Genomic DNA, 19,162 nt, shown 5'->3' with positions numbered 1-19,162 from the left:
GCGGGGCCGGCGGCTCCGCGGGCGATGGCGGGGGGCAGCGGGGCCCGGCGGGGCCCGGGGGAGCCGCGGGGGCTGATGCGCGGGGGGCTGGGGCTGATCGTGCTGGGCCACGGCAGCCTGGTCCTGGGCGCCATCGTCCACGGCTCCGTCCTGCGACACGTGGCCGGCGCCGGCCGCGCCGCCACCCCCGAGTACGCGGTGGCCAACGCGGTGTCGGTGGGCTCGGGGCTGCTGGTGAGAGCGGCGGGGCCGGGGGTCGGGGGGGGGCGGGAACCGGCCGGGGCCGGGGTCGGGCCGCGGGCTGAGCGCGGGTCTGTCCCCACAGAGCATCGCCGCGGGCATCGTTGCCATCCTGGTGTCCCACAACCTGTCGCGGGCGGCCCTGGTGAGTGCGGGGGGGCTGGGGGTGTGTGGGGGGCGGCTGGGGGCCTCGGTGCGACCCAGGCCCCCCCCTTCCCCCGCAGCCGCTCCCCGGACCTTGTCCCCGGAGGCTCCTTCCGCCTTCGGCGCGGGTGTCGCCGGGCTCGGCCCCGCCCGCGGTACTGGTGGGGCAGGAGGGGGGGACGCGGGGCCCCCCCAAGGGGCAGAAACGCTTCAGCTGCGGGTGAAGCTGCAGCCAGGGTCTGGCCCACGCAGGAGGCTGCTGGGGGGCGGCGGGGGTTTGGCTCTGGGTGGAGCCGGGGCTGTGCTGGGGCTCCCAGGGGGGGCAGGAGCCTGCGGGAGGGGGCGTCCGGGGGCTCCGGGCTCACGGGAGGGGGGCGAAGGACGCGAGTGGTGCAAAAGCCTCATCCCCGAAGGGACAAGAAGTCGCCTCTGCTCGCCCGTGGGGTTCCCAGCGCCCCGTTACCCCGCAGGGGGGGCGCGGGGGGGCGTGGTGCCTGTGCCTCCTCGCCCCGGCATTGCCCCGGCTCTGGCCTGTTCTTGGTCCCCGCAGCACTGGACCCTGCTGAGCGTGTCCCTGCTGAGCTGCCTGCTGTCCGCAGCCTGCGGCGCGGGGCTGGCGCTGGCCATCGCCCTCACGGCGCACAGCCGGGGCACGCGCCTCGTCACCGGCTGCAACAGCTCGGCGCTGCCCGCCGATGCCCGCGCAGCCATCGTCACCAACGACTGTCCCTTCAACACCACGCGCATCTACGTGAGTCGGCAGGGCCGCCGCGGCCCCCTGGCCCCTCCTGCTCCTCCTTGTTTTGTGTCTGCTTTCTCTCTCTTCTTTCTTGCTCCCTAACGCGTTGCCCACCCTCTCCCTGCCTCCCTCTCCTGCTCCTTTGTTTTTTCTCCCCCGTCCCCTCCCTGTTGCCCGCTCAGCCATGCCGGCAGGCTGGGCGCCGCGGCCCGCGCTCCCCCAGGCAGCCCCGACCCTCTGCTCCGCAGGACACGGCCCTGGCGCTCTGGTTCCCCGCCATGGTGCTGGCGGCCGCCGAGGCCGTGCTGGCGGGCAGGTGCTGCTTGGCCGCCCTCATCTTCCGGGGCGTCGGGCCCTGCGCACGCAGCTACAGGAAAGAGCAGGTACGTGCCGTCTCCCTGCCTCTGCCCCCCCCACTGCTGCCTTTCTGCTGCATTCTGAAGGCGCTGGGTTCTGCTGGGCCCTTGGTCCTGGATGAGCAGCAGTGGGAGGGCGGGGACATCAAGTTTGAACCTCATTTAGCCAGCCTTGGTGACAGACTGGCATCGCTTCACCTTGGTAGTCGCAGAGGGACCCTCCTCTTCATCCCTCTGACAGCCAAGCCTGTGCTGCCCTCCAGCCTGGCCCAGCCCTTCCCACATCTCTGCAACCCTCCTCTTTTTGTCTCCAGCTGGCCGGGCCGAGCACAGAGAGCGAAGGGCCACCACGAGAGATGCAGCAGCTGCTGGCGGGGCCGGCTGAGGCGTGTGCGTAACGGGGGAGGTAAGAGCAGCGCGGGGGCCATGCCTGGGGGACAGGAGGAGGCAGGCGCCGCTGTCAGGAGGGCCCCTGCCCACACTGGCCCCCTGACACGTTTCTTTCCAAGCACACGCCACAGACAGTGGCCAGTGGTGCCGGCGCTTGCCTGGCCCGGCAGCACAGGCTGCCTTCACTCCTGCTCTTTCCCTCCCAGGTGCTGCCCGAGTGCTGCGATCCAGCGAGGTGAAGCGGCACCGTGCTCCTGCCCTGGTGTCGGCGTGGGCAGGGGAGGCTGCAGGGCGGGAGGAGGGTTGTGCCTATCCCCCCCCAGCCCCAGCACCCCACCTGGGACAAACCCCGCCGGTTCCAGACACGAGCTGCCCAGGGGCACCAGGCAGCCTTCGCCCAGCGGGTGCCGCGAGCCCGGATGCTCTCCCCTTGCCCCCCAGCTCGAGGCCCTTCCTGGCACAGAAGAGGCCCCGTCAGTCGCTGACACGCAGCGGCAGGGGCAGGCAGAGGTGCTGGGGCCTGGCGCCAGCCGGGTCCGGGTCCTGATGGCCCCTCTGCAGAGCAGCAGGCCCAGGAGGGGAAGGTGAAGAGCCCCTTTGTTCTGAGCCTCCATTGTGTCCGCGACTAAATACACTTTTCATTTTCTCAATGCTGTGTGAGGGGCTCCCCAGGGTGGTGGCTGCGGGGCTGGGCCTGCCGGTGCGATGACAGCGCAGCCCAGTGCTGTGCTCGCCCCTGCCAGGCACAGGGACAGGGACAGAGTCCCAGCGCAACCCGGCAGTGCAGGGACACACGTTCAGCATCGCTGGGTTGAGGCCGGGAGATGCGTGTACGGGGTTGCGGGCCTGTGCCCTGGGAGCTACATGTGTTCTGGGCTCGGCGTCCCTTGACAAACCGGAGCAGAACAGGGTTGAGAGACGGGTTTATTGGGGTGGAAGCGGAGGGTGCTGGAGAACGGGACTGACAGCTGCCACGGTCCAGCTCACTGGAAAGAGAAGCTGGTGCTCGGGAGTCCCCCACACCACTGGCTGAGGAACTTGAGCACGTCCTGGCAGGCGGGGCTGTGGGATGTCTGCAGGGGGAGAGAGGCCTTGGCAGTGGCTGGGGGGGCACCCCTGGGGCTGGCAGCGCTGCCCAGGTGGGGCCGGCTCTGCCCCAGCTCCATAAGCTCCGTAATCCCACACTGAAACCACCGTGGCCCGGTGTCTCTCCCCCCAGCAGGACAATGTTTTATTGTGAGGTGTTGGAACAACCCGCGGCCTGTCTCCCTGCCCCACGGTGTGCCTGGCTCACCTTGACAGCCATCAGGAACTTGTTCCACGTGTCCTTGTTGGCTTCTCGGCCTGGCCGCTTGAACTCAATCTTGTTCCTTAGCACGGGGTAACCTGGTCGCACGGTGACACCCTCAGAAACAAGTGGAGACCCAGCGCAGACCCCTCCCTTGAGCACCCACTCCTCACCTTTGGAGCCAGAGCCCTGGTGCCGGTGGCCCACCCCTGCTCCCCCCCTTCTCCCACCCCCCCGCGGAATGGTGTGCGTGTGGGGGACAGCACTTGCCAGGGTGGACAGCTTTTGGCTGGGGAGGGGGGGGGTGGGCAAAGCAGGGACAGGCACTGCCTGTGCCCCCGTGTCAGTGCTGCCAGCCTGGGCAGCCTCCTCGGCAGGGCTATGCGAGACTGTGCAGTCACAGGATCACAGAAACAAGAGTGGTGGAGGTCAGAGGGGTCCTCTGAGGTCTGTATGGTCCAACACCCCCCCCCCCCCCCCCCCCCCGACTCGAGCAAGGCCACAGCCGTTCCCCATGACCGCATCCAGGTGGTTTGTGACTGTCTCGAGTATGGAGACGCCGCGTCGTCGGTGCAGCCCTTCCAGTGCTGTCACCCTCACACTAAAAAATGGGCCATTCCCTCCTCCCGCAGAACTGGTCCCACAGCCAGAGTCTCCCTCCTCCCGTTACAGCATACCCTGACCCCTCCCGCGCAGGTCGGGGCCGGGCCGTGCCCACCTGTGAGCACGCAGGGCAGGGAGCGCACCCCCGTGCCCGCTGCCACCAGCGAGGCCTCGTAGGTGTCGCGCTCGTCCCGCGGCAGCACCTGCTCCAGCCGCTGGTCCATGGACATGGTCAGCACCCAGTCCCTGACCTCCTCCCGTGTCTGCTCCTGTGGGGCAGAGCCCAGGGCAGCTCCCGATGGCTGTGTGCGCCTGTTCCGCCCCCGCTGTCCCACCCCAGTCCCAGCCCCTGAAGCAGCATCAGCGCTTGCGGGAGCTGCGGGCGGGTGACACTCACAGGCACGTGCTGCTGGGCTGGAAGTGGCACTGCGAAGGGAATGTCGGTGCTCTGGAAATCCGAGTGGTCCAGAGAATTCAGGTTCCCTTCTTCGATGGCCTGAGAAAGGAGAAGCGGTGGAGCAGGAGGCAATGCCAGCCGGGAGCGGGCAGCACAACCCGCACCACGAGGCACCCCCGCTGCTCGCCGGTGCTGTGGCACCCGGGCCCTCCTGGGAGGTGGCATTTACAGCCGTCCCCTGCAGCCCTGGAGGACGTGTGCCCCCGAAACGGCATACTGCTCATGCTTGTCAGGTGGCCTCAAAGCAGGGAAAGATAAAACAGGGAGCTTTTTTCTCCCCAGCAGCTTTTGACAACACTTGGAAGGCTGGTACAGTGAGGTCTGTCAGCTTCCCAGGGCCTGGTGCGCTATGGTGACCAACCTGCTGGTCAAGGAGGGAGCTGTCTGGCACGGGGGGACTCCTGAGTCTTGTATCACTGTGGCTAAAGCCTTGGGCCATGCCCTCCACCCCCAGGGAACAACTCGGGGGGATCATCCCAAGAGCTGGAACAGCATTTGCAGCCATGAAGGTCACAGGCCTAAACCCTCAGGCCAGGTCACTCATCGCTGCAGCGGGCACACGCGGCGGCACAGGCACACGCGGCGGCACGGTCAGGGCTGCTGGGGGTGCCCTGCTGGCATGTCCTTCCGCAGCCGGTGTGGGGGTACTGGGCGCTGCGCACAGCCCCAGCAGTGCTCAGCGTTCCCCATCGGCACCAGCTCAAATGTGCTGCCACGTTTGAGCCTCAGGAGCGCCCTGACCAGGCTGAGGTTTTGTCCCCGCAGCCCGTTTGAGGTATGACAGCCCTCCCTGCAGCGGAGCATACGCACGTCCGAGAGGTCCAGGAAGCGGTTCAGGAAGATGAAGGCCATGTTCTCCCAGCTGGCTGCCTGGTACAGAGAGGAGCCGCCAGTGAGACCAGGTGCCACAAGTGCCCAGCTCCGCTCTGCCCTCCCGCTGCCTACTGCCAGTCACAGCAAAACACGCGGCTGGCGTGTGAGGAAAGACCTCGCAGAATCACAGAATCATCCAGGTTGCAAAGGACCTTGAAGATCATCTAGCCCAACCCTTAACCTCACACCGACCTCCAGTGCCAGTGTCTGGCTACTGGTGCCCCTGTGCAGCTCGGGGAGCACAGGGGAGGGTAAAGCTGAGGATGCCTGAGCCCAGGGTCCTCCCCCTCCTTCGCTGCACCGGTGGCAGATAGCTCCTACCTTGGCAGCCATCCCGGCCTCGTAGAAAGCCTTGTCTGCAGGGATGAGCTCCGTGTGGCGCAGCAGGGAAACGGAGAGTTTGGCAGCCACAGCGTCCTGCAGACACAGGGGACAGTAAAGCCACAACAATCACGAAAAAATCCTGTTGGAAGGGATCTCGTGAGGCCACACTGCCCCAGGCTCGCAGCAGGGACTCTGCACCCACACGTGCCAGACATTAACACGTTAAAAACTTCAGTCCTCAGCGTGAGAACGCTCACGCACCTGAGGGCTGTCACCTGAAGGGGAAGACCTTCTGCTTTACAAACCTTGCTGGTTTTACTAGAAGCCACACCCAAACTCCCAGCATTGGAGTCACAGCACAGCTGAGGTTGGAAGGGATCTCTGGCCACAGCCTGGTCCAGCCCCTGCCCCGTTCAGAGCAGAGTCAGCTACCGGAGGTCGTTCAGGAATGACTCTGGTATGTTTTGAATAACTCAAGGGATGGAGACTCTCCAACCTCTCCAAGCAACCTGTTCTGGTGTTCAGCCACACTCACAGTAAGTTTTTTCTTGTATTCAATCACATAAGAATTTTTGAATGAGAGTGAGGAATTCAAGGGAGATTTTACTTTTCTGCTTGCCAGACAGGTTCTCGTCACACCAGCACTGGGAAGGCCACCCCTCCATGACGGTCCCAGAGAGCCCACCCAGCACCTCAACATCCCCAGCTGTGGGTCTGGATGGGTTTCCAAGACACCAGACTTGGTTCTTTCAGCCTGACATGTCTCTGGACCCCCAAGATCCACACACACAGCCACAGGGAAGCCCCAGTCCCCCCGTGACTCTTACTGGGGTTCTAGCTATGCCAACCTTTCTTTTTCACAGCCGGATCGATCACAGCTCCAGTCCCACAGAGCTCTACCAGAATTCCACAATCCCATATGGATCAAGACTTCAGCAGGGACTCTGCTATATATCGTGGCCCAGAACAAATCCCAACACACATAAGACTCAAAAATATTCACAGTGCCTTGTGAGTTCCAGTACCCAGACCCGTGAGCTCCCAAAGCCCCCAAGAGGCCCAGCACACAGGTCCAGCATCTGCCCAAGCCCCGTGTGATGCCAAGGTCCCCACTCACAAGCTCCCAGAGCCCCTGCAAGGCCCCGCAGGCCGGCCCACGAGTTCCCAAAGCCCTGTGCAAAGCCAACGGGCTCTCCAGACCCTGTGTGAAGCCCAGCAGCTCTCATGGCCCAGGATGGCTAAGGAGGAAGCAATGCCTCTCCTGGGATGACCAGATTTTTGTGTGATCCCTAAATTTCCACCAGTGCCTCTGCTCCTAGAAGTCATGCTGAGCATATGGATCAGCTTCCCGCTGGTTTACATCTCAGCCTTAGTGGCTGGGGGCAGGAGTCAGAGAAGACTGTCCCAGTTCCACCTGCCAGTGGCGAGCTCCAAGACCACTGCAGTCCCCTCCTCATGCCTCCATGATGTGTAAGTGACCCATGACGTGAAACAGTGAGCTGTGGACAGCCCTGAACCCGCCCGTCCCCACAGGGTTCTGCACTCAGGGCGGGGACCTGGCAAAGGAACTTCAGAAACCTTACCAGTTGCTTCACGCCCTGAGCCGCAGAGCGGGTGGCGTAGTAGTGAGAGATCAGCAGCATCGTTTCAAACTCTTCATGTGCTGGAGTATTTGCCTCATTTGACTTTACTAAGTTTTCACACTGAAGAAGAGAAAAGGAGAGTAATTGAGAACATGAGAGCACAAGGGCACTCTTCATCCACTCGAGTCCAGGGAGAAGTTGGGAGAGAGAAGGATCTGAAATATCCAGGCAGCTCTGGGGACTGGGAAAGGGCTGGGCCTTGGGTGCTCTGGGTCTTACAGAGTGCTGAAGGGAGGAGGCTGTGGGAGAAGGGGAGACCAACAGTACTGCAACAACGGACAGCGCTGGAAGCAGGCCTAAGTTTGGGTGCACAAAGGGGGATTTGAGGTTTTCATTTGTTCTAGAGGTGGGTATTTGTGGGACAGAAACAGAGAAGAGGCTGTCTTGGGCTCTGGCTGAGGTATTCTGGGAGAGGGAAGAAGGAGCAGAAGGCTCTGAGCGTCTCTGGGGAGACGGGCAGGGCTCTTATTTTCCCAGCTCAGTAGTCCTGTGCTTTCCCCAGGTCCTTGCCTCATGCAGGGGTGCAGGACGAAAAGCGGGCATGTTGTGATAAACTCTCACGTAGCTCTGCAAGTGCCAGTGTCTAGACCCACTTCTAGGATTTGGCCTTGAGTGCAGGGTCGTCTTCTGCCCTGACTTCTCTTGCCCACCCATGTCTGCTTCACAATATCCTGTTGCTCTACTCTCCACATTGTGGACGTTTCCCCATTTCCCCTCGGCTTGTGTTCAACAAATACTGCCCGTGTCACCTGGCTAGAGACTGCTTCTCCTTCCTCCCTGCCAGGAGCCACCAGGGTGCTGGAGTTGGAGAGGCAGCGGTGGCCAGGCCCACACTCACCAGATGGAAGAGCACATCACGCAGGTCAGCCCAGCTGGAGTAGGCCTCGGCACAATTCATGCCAGATGCGTTCACCATCTCCACAAAGAGACGCTTGTAAATGTTGAAATTCTGCAACAAAAAGGGGAGAAATCCTGAGGAAGCCAGATGGGGAGTCAGCAGAAGTCTGAAGCTCTCCGGCTGCCGAGCACAGGCTCGAGAACGGCAGCTCAGCACGCAGGCTCCCGGGGCAGCACCGCTGCGGGCTGCAGTGGGTGCTACAGGACATGGCAGGGAAACGAGGAAGAGGAAGAATGCTTCCTGCCGCCAGCGCTCTCAGAGAGGCAAACACGGTTCCCTTTCCTCTGGTCTTGGTGGTTGAGGTGTTCGGCACGAACGCAAATACTCAGCTCCCCCCTGCTCCTTCCCTGTGGAGGATATGCCAGCAGATTGCCTTTGGTCCTCCAGTTGAGGAGCCTCTGGAAGAATCCACAGCAGGGTAGAAGTGGCTTGGATGTGCTGAACACTGGGCACCCCCGTTCTGGACTGGAAGCCCACGCAAGTAGCGGATCACAGCACACTGTCACGCCATCTTCGTTACCTGTGGGTTGGCGGGTGCTCCGTGGTGGACGTACAGGCTCAGGGCTTTGTCCCAGCTGCCCTCCCGGATGAGGTGGGTTGCATACAGAGCTACGTACTTGTGCAAGACCTTATAGTTCTGGAGAATGCACACAGAAAGCAGCAGCGTGAGATTCATGAACTGAACACTTGTCACTTGGTAAGGATGGTTTCAGAGGCATGTACACACACCCCAGCCTGAGCCTCAAAGGGCGAGACCAGATAATCAGAGACAGACTGCACACAGCAGATCTGGTTTTTGATTTGGGCCCCACTTGACACCTCTATTCCTGGCTAGCTGATGCTGTGCTGATCCTTCCAGACATGGAAATAAAGCTGTTTTTCAGCTGTTCACCACTTGCCAGAGGAACACTGCCCAATACCTAAAGGATGCGGTGCCTCCACACCGTGGCACCACAGGTACCGACCGTGCACCAGCCCTCAGCCTAATGTCGGAATGAATCTAAACACTTTGTGGACTGAAGACGTTCATAATCTGCAAGGCTGCTCTAGTCCATCATTCAAATGCTGTCAGACCTCTGGCGCTGGAGGTCTCCTCTGAGCGCCGCTCATACATGTGCTGATCACATCAACACTTTGCTGAGGACTGACTGTCGTCAGCCTGACAGAAATTCAGATGAGGAAAGACCTGTTTCACACGGGCTTAAATATAGTAATGAGATGCAGAAGATGGTGTAAAATGTGCAATCCTGTCAAAAACAAGCAATGGAAACAAGTTTGTTAAGCACAAGAGAGACCAGTGCTCCAATGATATGTCTAGAACTTGAACACCCACATGTGGATGCTGGTGAAACAGCAGGTACAGGACAGTTTGGGATAAAGATTAAGTCCAGTCTGTGACCTGTTTTGATAAATGTAAATTTTTTCCTGTATAATCACTGTAGAACATCTGAGTCAAAAGTCATCAAATCCTGCACTGGTCATGGAGCAAGGTTGTGCTAATGCTCTCTTAGAGGCATAAACAGACTAACGTCTTCTTGGACTACGCGGGTAGTGTTGTGCCTGGCTGACAATAAAACTGATTAAGCCTTTAAATTGCACATGAAGTTATTCTTTATGGAAGAAGATCAACACTGGTATATCCTGACAATTAGAACATGAGCATACAAGTCTCCAAGAACCAACTACTACAGCAAAGACCATTTGTATCACCAGAGAAGCCCGAGTCAAAAAGAAATCAAGTTTACTGCAGCAGAGCCCAAAGTCAGGTTACTGGTTACTGCATTAGAAACGAAGTTATGAAACCACAATACAACGGGTTACCAGCGCCTGGCCAAGTTCCCAGTGCTTGCCTGAGTGATGAGCCGTGATGTCTCCACTAACTGCAGACTCCAGCGCTGGGGGCTGCCCTGTTACTGGACCTGAAGCAATGCCTCGCTTCAAAGAATCAACCCGCCCTTGGTTTAGCTCCTTTACCAATAACCAGTGAATCAATAACCAATCCCCAATCAATAACCACTGAATACAACAAACCCTCAAAGCAGATCCTGGTAATCTAGAGCTTTCTGCTCCTGTTACTGCATTGGAATAGGACTGTAAAACCGTTTCATTTTGCCTTTCTCCATTTTTATTACTCTGCCCAGGTAATTTTGCTAGTTTTAGGTCAGTAAAAATGAAAAAATGTCAAATTTGCTTTCTCGACAAGGCTGTCTCATTTCTGGTGACACCAGGCCTCCACAGAACGTGTAGAGAGAAGGCTTTCTTTTACAAGTCTCTCAGTTTCCATGGTACCAATTACTTCCAGCCCAAACAACCCATTTTGCTTTTTCCAACGCTCCATTAATCACAAAAACCTAAACCCAACACGCTCCTGGGTTCTGACGCTTCCCTGCTTGGCCTGGCTGGGGGAGACAAGGAGAGCGGAGAGGCGCTTCCCGAGGTGCCGTGGCAGCTGCCCCTGCTCCCCCCGGCTCTGCCGGGCCCGTCGGCTCCCCTGCCCCAGCTCCCGGAGCTGAGCCCCGTGTCCCTCTGCCGAGGGCGCGCGCCGGCACTCACCTGCTTAGCTGCCACCTCCAGGCACTTCTCCCACCGCTCCTGCTCCACGTACATGTCCAAAGCAGCCACGACGTCAACTCCCACCAGCTGGGGACGGAAACAACCACGGACTCACTGTGCAGGCAAGGGTCCCCAGCAGCAGCAGGGCAGGCATCACCCCCCTGGCTCTTCACGCACACGCAGTCCCTCCCCTTCTCTGGCACAGGGCCAGCGTCACCCGTCTGGCCCATGGAAACCACGACTCACAGGCACATACAGATTCCTCACCCCTGGGCATATGCAGGCAAAAGCCCCAAGGATCTGCACAGATCCTGGCGTCACTCCCTAGCCTGTGAGACATCCCAAACACGTACCGAATCCACCTTTCCTTGGTTCTTTAAACACTCCTTGTAACGCTGGTCCACATACTCCTCTGACCTACTGGGCAGAAAGAATCTTAATAGGCAGCAAGATTAATAGTGTCTTGCATCAGTGCAGAGGCTGGATTCAACTTTGTCTACTTTGGGGAAAAGAGGACTTAGAGCTGTGCCACGTCCTTCCGGCCTGCTGCTGGGAGCAGAGGTAGCAGGGGCAAGAAAGGGTCTGGGCAGCTCTTTGCAACATAGTGTGTGAGGAGAGAAAGGGATCCTTCCTTCTGAAGGATTTTCAGAAGGAAATGCGTGTAGAGGATTATGCCAGGGGAAGGGGAGATAGGGACAGGGATGGGACAAAAGGGGATAAGGATTTCCCTGGGATGTGTGGCAGCAGAACAGCGTCAGGACAGTAAATGGCTGGGGAAAGGCAGCTGTGGAGAATGTGCCCTGTCGAGCACGGGAAGGCCCCTGTGGGGAGAATCCCGGGAATGTGGGGGCTGCTGGACAGGACAGGGAAGGCATTATCTGGGGGTGGGAGAGGGAGCAGGAAGAGTCTGACTTGAGAAGGCCAGGGCACACCTGGGGTCCAGCTCCTTGGCCACGCGCTTGGCTTTGCTCCACTCCTCCCCTTCAATGAAGGCGTCGATAGCCTCCTGGACCAGGTCCAGGCTGAGGTAGAGCTCGGCTGCCTGCAGAGCAGAGACATCCCATGGCAGACGAAACCCCAGTGGCGCCGGCTGCAGCTGGTGCTGTTGGAAGTGACCAGCACACGGCAGCCACAGAAAGTCTCTTCCCAAAAGACAACCTCCTTTCTCTGCCTCCTGCACCCTCCCAAGGCCTGGCTCTCTTGCACTACCCTAGGACACGATCCCTTCCCCTGCTTCCTCCTCCTGGAAGACTCTGCACTGCCCAGCTCTGGCCAGGGCCACCCACCCATCACCCCAGGATGTGATGTGGCCTCCCGCCCTCGGATAGAGCTCTCCCCCTCCCCAAGGTCACCACTTCTTTGGAAGCCTGGGGGCAGGAGCCAGCCCTCACCGCGCTGTATTTCTTCATGGCCACCAGCTGAGGAGCCACTGTCCGTGTCACCTCCATGCTCTGTGACTGACCCAAGAATTTAATGGCCAACTCAGCAGCCTGTGAAGAGAAATTGTCAGCAGCACAAGTGATAAAAGCTGTTCAAGAGAGGGATGAAGCTGGGAAGAGCTCACTCCCAGCTGGAAGACTGAGAGTCAGGAGTACCTCAACTATGGGGGAAGGGGAGAAGAAACAACAGCCCACTTCAGCAAAGAGGCAAAGCCCAGCTACTTCCACACATGGGAGAAGATCAGACAAGGGCAGAATTGTTGTTGAAGTTGGTACAAGAGCACAGGTATGAGTGGAAAATATGAACAGAGGCTGGTGGACATAGACCACGAGCAGAAGAAAGGGCTCTCGTCTAGCAAAGGGCTAAGTCATAAATTCCGGCTCTTCTGCACAGGGAGATATGGGCACAAAGACTGCGGCACGCTGCTGAAGAGGTGCCAGAACAAGGATAGTGCAGTGCAGGGTAAGCACACAGCCCCTCCTGCCTCAACAGAGCGGTGGGAAGGCTTCAGACCCTGCAGAGCCTCTCCGGTGCCCCGCAGCAACTCAGGTATCCCTGGGACATGCTGCGGGTTGGGGGAGACCTCCCGGAGAGCGGAGGAGGCGAAGGGAATCGCAGCCCCTGCGCGTACCTTCAGCAAGCACTTCTCCCTCAGGGCGCTGTCGCTGGGATCCCGCACCTTCAGGTAGCAGTCCACCGCCCTGGCATGTTCCCCAGCCTGCTCCCACTCCTGCGCCTGCTCCAGCAGCCCTTCTGTTCCTCTGCAGGGGGAAGGCGGGCTGTGAGCATGGCCGGGGCGCTGCCGGGGATCCTGCAGACAGCGGGTAGGGCATGGGCACAGCAGAGGCAAGGCAGGGGCCTGAGGGGGCTGAGCAAGGAACGCACATGGCTGCTGCTGAGAACTGATTAGGGACCCTGGGCAGATGTGCTGGGGACCTCGGAGAGCTGTGAGTGGCAAGAAGACATCTGGGAGACCTCGGATGGCAAGAATAAGCCTGGAGTCTCCCAGAGCAGGCAGGAATGATGTTAGGAAACCTATGCAGCAAGAAGGCCAGGGTCCTTGAGAAGGAAACAATGGGATGCCAGGGATCCTGTCAGGCCATCGAGGTCAGGCACCACACGGTGGCCAAGGGGCAGAGCCGCCTGCCCGTTCCCTGCCACCACGTCCTTACCCAGAGCCCTTCTGGGCAGCCTCCCGGCCGCACTCCTCCTGCAGCTCTTCCAGCCGACCAGGCACATACTCCTTGCCGATCCGCAGGGCCTCGGTCCACATGCCAGCCTCCTGCACGAGCACAACAGGCAGAACCAATTTTCACCAGCTTCCCAGGACCCCCCGCTCTCCTGGCATCACAGAACACATGTAAGCCTCTCGTGTCACCTTGCCAGAGGACCCCCTGAAAGTGACAACCATAGCAGTACCATCCAATTTCCTCCTCCCCCAAAATGGTACCTCTGTCTCTCCATTCACCCAAGCTACCTCAGGCGAAAGTGCTCATCCCTCCTACCTGCCTCTGGCTCTTACAACCTCCAAACACACACCCTCGCGCTGCCCCTGGGGACCACCTGTATTCTGGCAGGATACTCCCTCCCAGAGCTGTGAGAGGGCCGAGCTGTGAAATCTCTGCCGGTTCAGCCTTCTAAGGGCAGGCCAAAATTAAGTTCTACTAGGAAACACCTGAGTAAATGGTTTCTCTTTGGCTACTGTGCTGGTTTTGGCTGGGATAAAGCTAATTTTCTTCACAGTAGCTAGTATGGGGCTGGTTTTCAGATTTGTGCTGAAAACAGTGTTGATAACCCAGGGATGTTTTAATTACTGCTGAGCAGGGCTTGCACAGAGCCAAGACCTTTCCTGCTCCTCACCCCGAGTGGCTGGGGGTGCACCAGGGGTTGGGAGGGAACACAGCTGGGACAGCCAACCCCAGCTGACCCAAGGGATGTCCCACAGCACACGGCACCGTGCTCAGCCCGTGGAGCTGGGGAAAGAAGGAGGGAAGGGGGGGACATTCGGAGTGATGGCATCTGTCTTCCCAAGTCACTGTTACGTGTGATGCAGCCCCGCTTTTCTGCAGATGGCTGAGCACCCGCCTGCCCATGGGAAGTGGTGAGTGCATTCCTTATTTTGCTTTGCTTGTGCACACGGCTTATTAAACTGTCTTTATCTCAACGCACGAGTTTTCTCACTTTTAGTCTTCTGATTCTCTCTCCCATCCCACCGGCGGGGGCAAGCAAGCGGCTGTGTGGGGCCGAGTTGCCAGCTGGGGTCAAACCACGACAGCTACAAAGCTGACAGGGAGAGCTGGGAGGGGGCATTTCACTCCTCCACCCAAACCGGGTTCTTGTCCAGTGAGGAAGGCAACGATGTTGCTACAGACTACGCTCACCTTGTAGTAGTTTATGGCCAGCTCAGGTCTCTGTGCTCGCAGGAGGAAGGCCTCTGCTTTCTGGAACTCTCTCTGCTCAAAGGCAAAGCGTGCCTGTCCCACCAAGACATCCGCCACACTGTCTGGGTCATGAGCCTCAGCTACACGCTGGGCAGCATCCCAGTTCTGGTTATGCACAAACCTGGGGGGATCAACGGGAGGTGGAACAAGAGGGACGGCAAGGAGCAGGCCAGTGCTGGAGAAGCAACCAGGCTGGCACCATATGGGGAGAGGAGATGCAGCAGGCCAGGATGGGGAAGGACACGTACATCAGCACGGCCTCCTTGGGTCTCCCAGCTTTAATAAATTCTGCTTCAGCCTCTTCAAATTTGCCCTAGGAGAGAGGAAGGAATTTGCTTGCTTTCCTGCCCTGAAACCACCATGTGACCTCCATAGAGGCACCATCTACCACGAGGCAGAGAGGATTTATGAAACAAAGATGTGTGTGGAAGCTTGGGGCTGTAATTGTGGAGCCTTCTGGGGGAGCAGTGACTGCAGCCATGAAAGCACCTGCTGCAGCAGTCCCTGGGGACAACTGTTCAGTGACCAGAGAACTCCCACCTATCCATGGGGTAGAATTACCTCATCCTCTAGGAACATGGCATACTTTAAGTGGATCTCTGGCATCTTCTGCTTCATGGAGACACGGGCCAGTTCAAAAGCAAATTCAAAGACCCTGCAACGAAAGAGAAAATGGGGTGAGAGCAGGACTATGTGCTGTGAGGGCAGGCCTTCATCAAGAGCAAGCCATCAGGGAGAGCACAAGACACTGGGAGAGGAGGAGGGGAATGCAGAGGGTGCCAAGTGAATGGGCACTGCCCATTCCTCTTGTTCCTGATCAGAGAACAGGAGCTTTCAGAGCCCCCACTATGGAAATTCAGCTCCTTCACGCTTGCTGTTAGTGCCAGAGGCCCTTGGTTCAATCCTCAGGGCAGGTCACGAGACTCCCCTGAGCCTAGTGACGACGTGGGAGCTGGGGGAGTGGCAGCAAACAGCAGCGCAGGCGGAGGGCTGGCCGGGTGTGGAGTGGGACCAGGATTCTCCTGGCAGGCAGTTACTTCTGGTGACATGAGGAATACCTCCTCCTGCGTTCAGAGGCTCTCACCAGGCTCCCTGCTGAGGCTAACGGGCAAACTGCTTTCGCCTGCCCTGCTCTGACTTGACATTTGAGAGCCTAACAGCGGACAGGAAGCAGGATGTGTCAAGGAAGCGGAATGCGCCTGTGAAGAGGCGAGTGGGGTGGGAAGACGTGCCGTAACCTGGACCTGCGGCCAGCGGTGCAGACGGTTATCCTGGGACACCCTTTTTTCTCAGGCGAGGCAGATGGGAGAGAAGCGCCGGGCTGATGGACCTGCTTACCCGTTGTCTGCTGCGTGGTCAATGGCCGTCTCCAGGAGCCCAAATTTACTGAGGAGTTTCACAGCTGCCTCTCCACCCAGGCTCTTTGCCCACATGTAGGCCACGTGCTTACAGGCGTTCGCTCCCCCATGTGCCTTGGCCACCTGTCCAAAGCAAAGGAAGCACAAGAGCCCAATGCCTCGGCCGTCAGCAGGCTGAGCCAGGGCTCCCCTCACACGTGACGCTGGTTGTCATGAGGGAGCACCAAAACCAGCCGTTCTCTCCTGAGGAATCCTCGTGTAGCCACCACTGGGCTGGGGAGAGTGAGACGAAGGCTCATACAGCGGAGCAGAAAAGAGGCTGCTGCCTCCTCAGCCCGGCCCACACTGTTGGTGGGCAGCAGTGAGCCCTGGCAACCTGCATCCACCCCGCAGGGAGCAGGGCTGGCGTGGGGCTGCTCCGGGGGGGCTACGGGCAGAGCGGTGCCTCCGAGGTACCGCAAGGCACCATGGTTAGAGGCAGAGCAGTGCCTGGAGCGCGGCAGTGCTGCGCAGAGGCCAGCGTCCAGCCCTGCTGGGGACAGAGCAGCTCCTACCAGGATCTTCAGCCAAAGCCTGAGCCCTGCGCAGCGGGGTAGCTGTGATTATTACCCGGTAAGCTTCCTCCCACATGTCATTCGCTCTGTACATGTTTACTGTGGCCTTCCAGTCCTTAGCTTCCAGGTAGTGGTACTCAGCCTCCTGTAAGCGTCCCTCCGCCTCCAGCTCCTGCAGTCAGAGGCGATGAGTTCACAACACTTGCCCCTGCATGGTCTAGCTGGTCCCCTGCCACGAGGTGAGCTCACCTTGCCCAGGTGCAGGTGGGTATCGCTGAGCAATTCCTTGTGGTACTTGGCGACTAGGCAAACCATCTCATCGTACATCTTACACTTCTTGTACATGGTGATGGCCAAATCGGGTTCGTTCACAGTGACGTACAGCCTGGGAACACAAGCACGTTCCGATGGCCCTGCCGAGGACGTGACCAGGCCCTGCAGTCCCTCTGCGTCCCGCAGTCAGGTCCTGTGGGCACTGCTGAGGCACGACTGGTGCGTGGCACGAGTGCTGCGGGCTGCGAGGCTGGACACGGCTCGGGCAGAGCCCTTCTGGTAGCCCACCACCAGCTGCAGCAGGGCAAAGCGATTCCCTCCATCCCGAGCTGTGATGGGGAGGGAGCCTCTGGGCTTCTGTGACCTGCTCTCATCTTGGCCCCCAACCTGAGGCTGTCAGTCCGGCTGGGATGGCAACAGGACGGTGTCAGCTCAACTTACTCCTATTGGCCAGCAGAAGGATTAAACCCGGCGTGACCTCACCAGCTGCAATGCCCCTCTCACGTCCTGGGTGTCCTTGAGCTCAGGCACCACAGCATCAGACACACAGCTGTGCTTGTCCCTGCACCTACTAACTTGTTGTGGTGTTATTCACCTAGAACTGACAACATTAGTAACCTGGATGGGAAACACTCCACTTCCCATATCTTATCCTCAGCTGCCCATGACAGATCAGATACAGCACTCTGCAGTGGGCAAAAGCCTTGATGGATTTCCTCTGCTACATCAGACAGCTGCACCCCACCTGCACCTCCTTTCCGTCCCAGTGGACAGAACATTAACAGCCAGTAACTTCTCCTCCTATGAACTCTGAAACACCAGCTCTAAGTCTCCACGTGTGGAGGGAGTACCTCCGACCTTTCCAAACCCTAGTCCCAAACTCTACTCCCACCCAGGAAAGGGCTCCTCCTCACTACAGCCATTTTTTCAGGGCTCAGTCTTGGACTAGTACCAAGGAAGATGCTCACCTCTCTGCTTCTTTGTACTTGCCCTGCTTCTCCATCTCCTGCGCCTGGGTTACGTAGAGCACAGACACATCTTCCTGACTCATACACTTGACTGCCAGCTGCCAAAAGGAACACGCATGGGAGAAACTACAGCACTCTGCACAGCAATTTCTTGATACAGGGTAGTGGCGGGAAGGGGAAAACCAATCTCCTTCCCGTTACGACCCGGGGTATGCGCTACGTGCTCTGCAGGGGAGGGGCAGTCATCTGTCACTGTGATCAAAGCGCCCTTGGAGAGAGCTATTTGTGTCACGGGTGCACCCACCTGGGGCTGCTGAAGTACAGGAGGGCACAGACAGGAGGGGAATACAGGGACTGATTTCCTGATAGACCTGGAGGCCCCTCACGCATCCTCCGGGACAAGTGCTGGTTGGGCAGCACCACCACCTCCCGACAGACATTCCACCAACTGGGGTGAAGTCCCCAGAGCTTCAGCTTCCGACCCCTACCTTGTGAGCCTGCTCCCAGAGCCCAGCCTGCGTGTACATGTCAATGGCCTCCTTGGTCTGGTCTCCCTTGGTGTACAGCTCCTCCGCAACCTGCAGGGAAACCACCGTACTCCGCAGTCCTGAGGGACGCGCAGGGCAGCCGCGACTGCGGTCTGTGGCCTCACCTGATACTCCTGTAAAGCTGCATAGTGCTGGGCAATCTTCAGGTAATATTTGGCTGCCATCTGTTTGTCCTGCATTTCCAAAATGTAGATGGCCTTCTTCCACTGCCGGGCCCCCAAGGCTGCCTCAATGGCCTTAATCGAGCACCTGGCATCAAAAAGGTAACTCTTGGCAGCCGGCCAGCAGCCATCTCCTCCAGCTGAGCTAAGCCAGGGAGACCAGAGTGGTCTGCTGCTTGATTCTTCTTCCTGGGTTAGAGCAGCAAAAAGGATCTGAATAACTGGCAAAGCTAAGGGGAAAGAATGAAGAACTGGGACAGCAGGGAAGAGTAACCAGGGACGAAAGGCCTTCAGAGAGACACAGGAAGGCATCCGTGGCCAGGGCCAGCAGAGTCTGCCTGTAAGCACCAGGGGCGCCGGCAAAGCGGGGTCGAGGGGGCTTATTCAGGCAAAACCCTGCTGATTTAAGCAAACCGTATCAACTTCAGAGCTTGCCAGGTCATACTGCTGCTGGTTATACAGCCATCACCTGCCCCCACCTGGCTTCGATATAATGGTTAATAGCAGCATCCAGCTGTTTCTGCTGCACCAGGTGGTCTCCCCAGGCCTCCTCCAGCTGCACAACTTCTGCGGGAAACGCCAGGCGAGCCAGCTCCACTGCTGTAAGGGGACATGAGAACTGTGACGCCGAACCGGCGAGGAAACAAACCATGAGGCGAACAGGGGCCTTGGATGGGGCACAGAGGGAGGGGAATGGTGAGGGTCTGACCCACGCCAGCTCCAGTGGGCTGCCCACCAGGCTGGACCCTGTGGAGAGCTGGATCAAGTCCACACTGGCTCAACCAATGCGATCAAGCCTTGGGAATTTGGGAACGGGATGCTGTTCTGGGACTGTGTGCAGGCACAACTATGTGAAATACATCCACTGAGTGAGATGATACATGGAAGCTGCAGAGCACCCAGGCTCCAGG

The 19,162-nt window shown here is 58.9% G+C and overlaps 2 protein-coding genes across 5 annotated transcripts in view; one reads left to right on the top strand and one right to left on the bottom strand.

Moving 5' to 3' along the window:
* The first annotated feature begins 24 nt into the window (after positions 1–24).
* KRTCAP3 (keratinocyte associated protein 3) lies at positions 25–2,519 on the top strand. The gene is made up of 6 exons (XM_074861123.1): positions 25–234; positions 326–385; positions 935–1,135; positions 1,372–1,506; positions 1,794–1,885; positions 2,076–2,519. Exons 1-5 carry the CDS (start codon positions 25–27, stop codon positions 1,875–1,877), a joined length of 690 nt encoding a protein of 229 aa, XP_074717224.1. The 3' UTR covers positions 1,878–1,885; positions 2,076–2,519.
* Positions 2,520–2,780: 261 nt separating this feature from the next.
* IFT172 (intraflagellar transport 172) overlaps positions 2,781–19,162 on the bottom strand; it is a 37,026-nt gene continuing 20,644 nt past the window's right edge. Inside the window, exons 24-48 of one of the 4 annotated variants that reach the window (XM_074861119.1) lie at positions 18,731–18,851; positions 18,195–18,339; positions 18,031–18,120; positions 17,543–17,640; positions 16,551–16,686; positions 16,357–16,473; positions 15,728–15,870; positions 14,951–15,044; positions 14,638–14,702; positions 14,330–14,510; positions 13,121–13,230; positions 12,580–12,709; positions 11,900–11,998; positions 11,441–11,550; positions 10,862–10,928; positions 10,509–10,595; positions 8,476–8,592; positions 7,896–8,006; positions 6,998–7,117; positions 5,412–5,507; positions 5,028–5,087; positions 4,158–4,256; positions 3,876–4,029; positions 3,164–3,255; positions 2,781–2,942 (exon numbers count right to left, since the gene is read on the bottom strand). In XM_074861119.1, coding sequence (XP_074717220.1) covers positions 2,853–2,942; positions 3,164–3,255; positions 3,876–4,029; positions 4,158–4,256; positions 5,028–5,087; positions 5,412–5,507; positions 6,998–7,117; positions 7,896–8,006; positions 8,476–8,592; positions 10,509–10,595; positions 10,862–10,928; positions 11,441–11,550; positions 11,900–11,998; positions 12,580–12,709; positions 13,121–13,230; positions 14,330–14,510; positions 14,638–14,702; positions 14,951–15,044; positions 15,728–15,870; positions 16,357–16,473; positions 16,551–16,686; positions 17,543–17,640; positions 18,031–18,120; positions 18,195–18,339; positions 18,731–18,851 — 2,732 coding nt within the window. In that variant the 3' untranslated portion in view covers positions 2,781–2,852. The remainder of the gene's footprint in view (positions 2,943–3,163; positions 3,256–3,875; positions 4,030–4,157; positions 4,257–5,027; positions 5,088–5,411; positions 5,508–6,997; positions 7,118–7,895; positions 8,007–8,475; positions 8,593–10,508; positions 10,596–10,861; positions 10,929–11,440; positions 11,551–11,899; positions 11,999–12,579; positions 12,710–13,120; positions 13,231–14,329; positions 14,511–14,637; positions 14,703–14,950; positions 15,045–15,727; positions 15,871–16,356; positions 16,474–16,550; positions 16,687–17,542; positions 17,641–18,030; positions 18,121–18,194; positions 18,340–18,730; positions 18,852–19,162) is intronic. The other 3 variants (XM_074861122.1, XM_074861120.1, XM_074861121.1) reach the window with 3 other exon arrangements.

The sequence above is a fragment of the Strix uralensis genome, chromosome 3, assembly GCF_047716275.1.
Source record: "Strix uralensis isolate ZFMK-TIS-50842 chromosome 3, bStrUra1, whole genome shotgun sequence".
In the NCBI taxonomy this organism is placed as follows: Eukaryota; Metazoa; Chordata; class Aves; order Strigiformes; family Strigidae; genus Strix; species Strix uralensis.
This window is presented reverse-complemented; position numbering and strand designations above follow the sequence as displayed.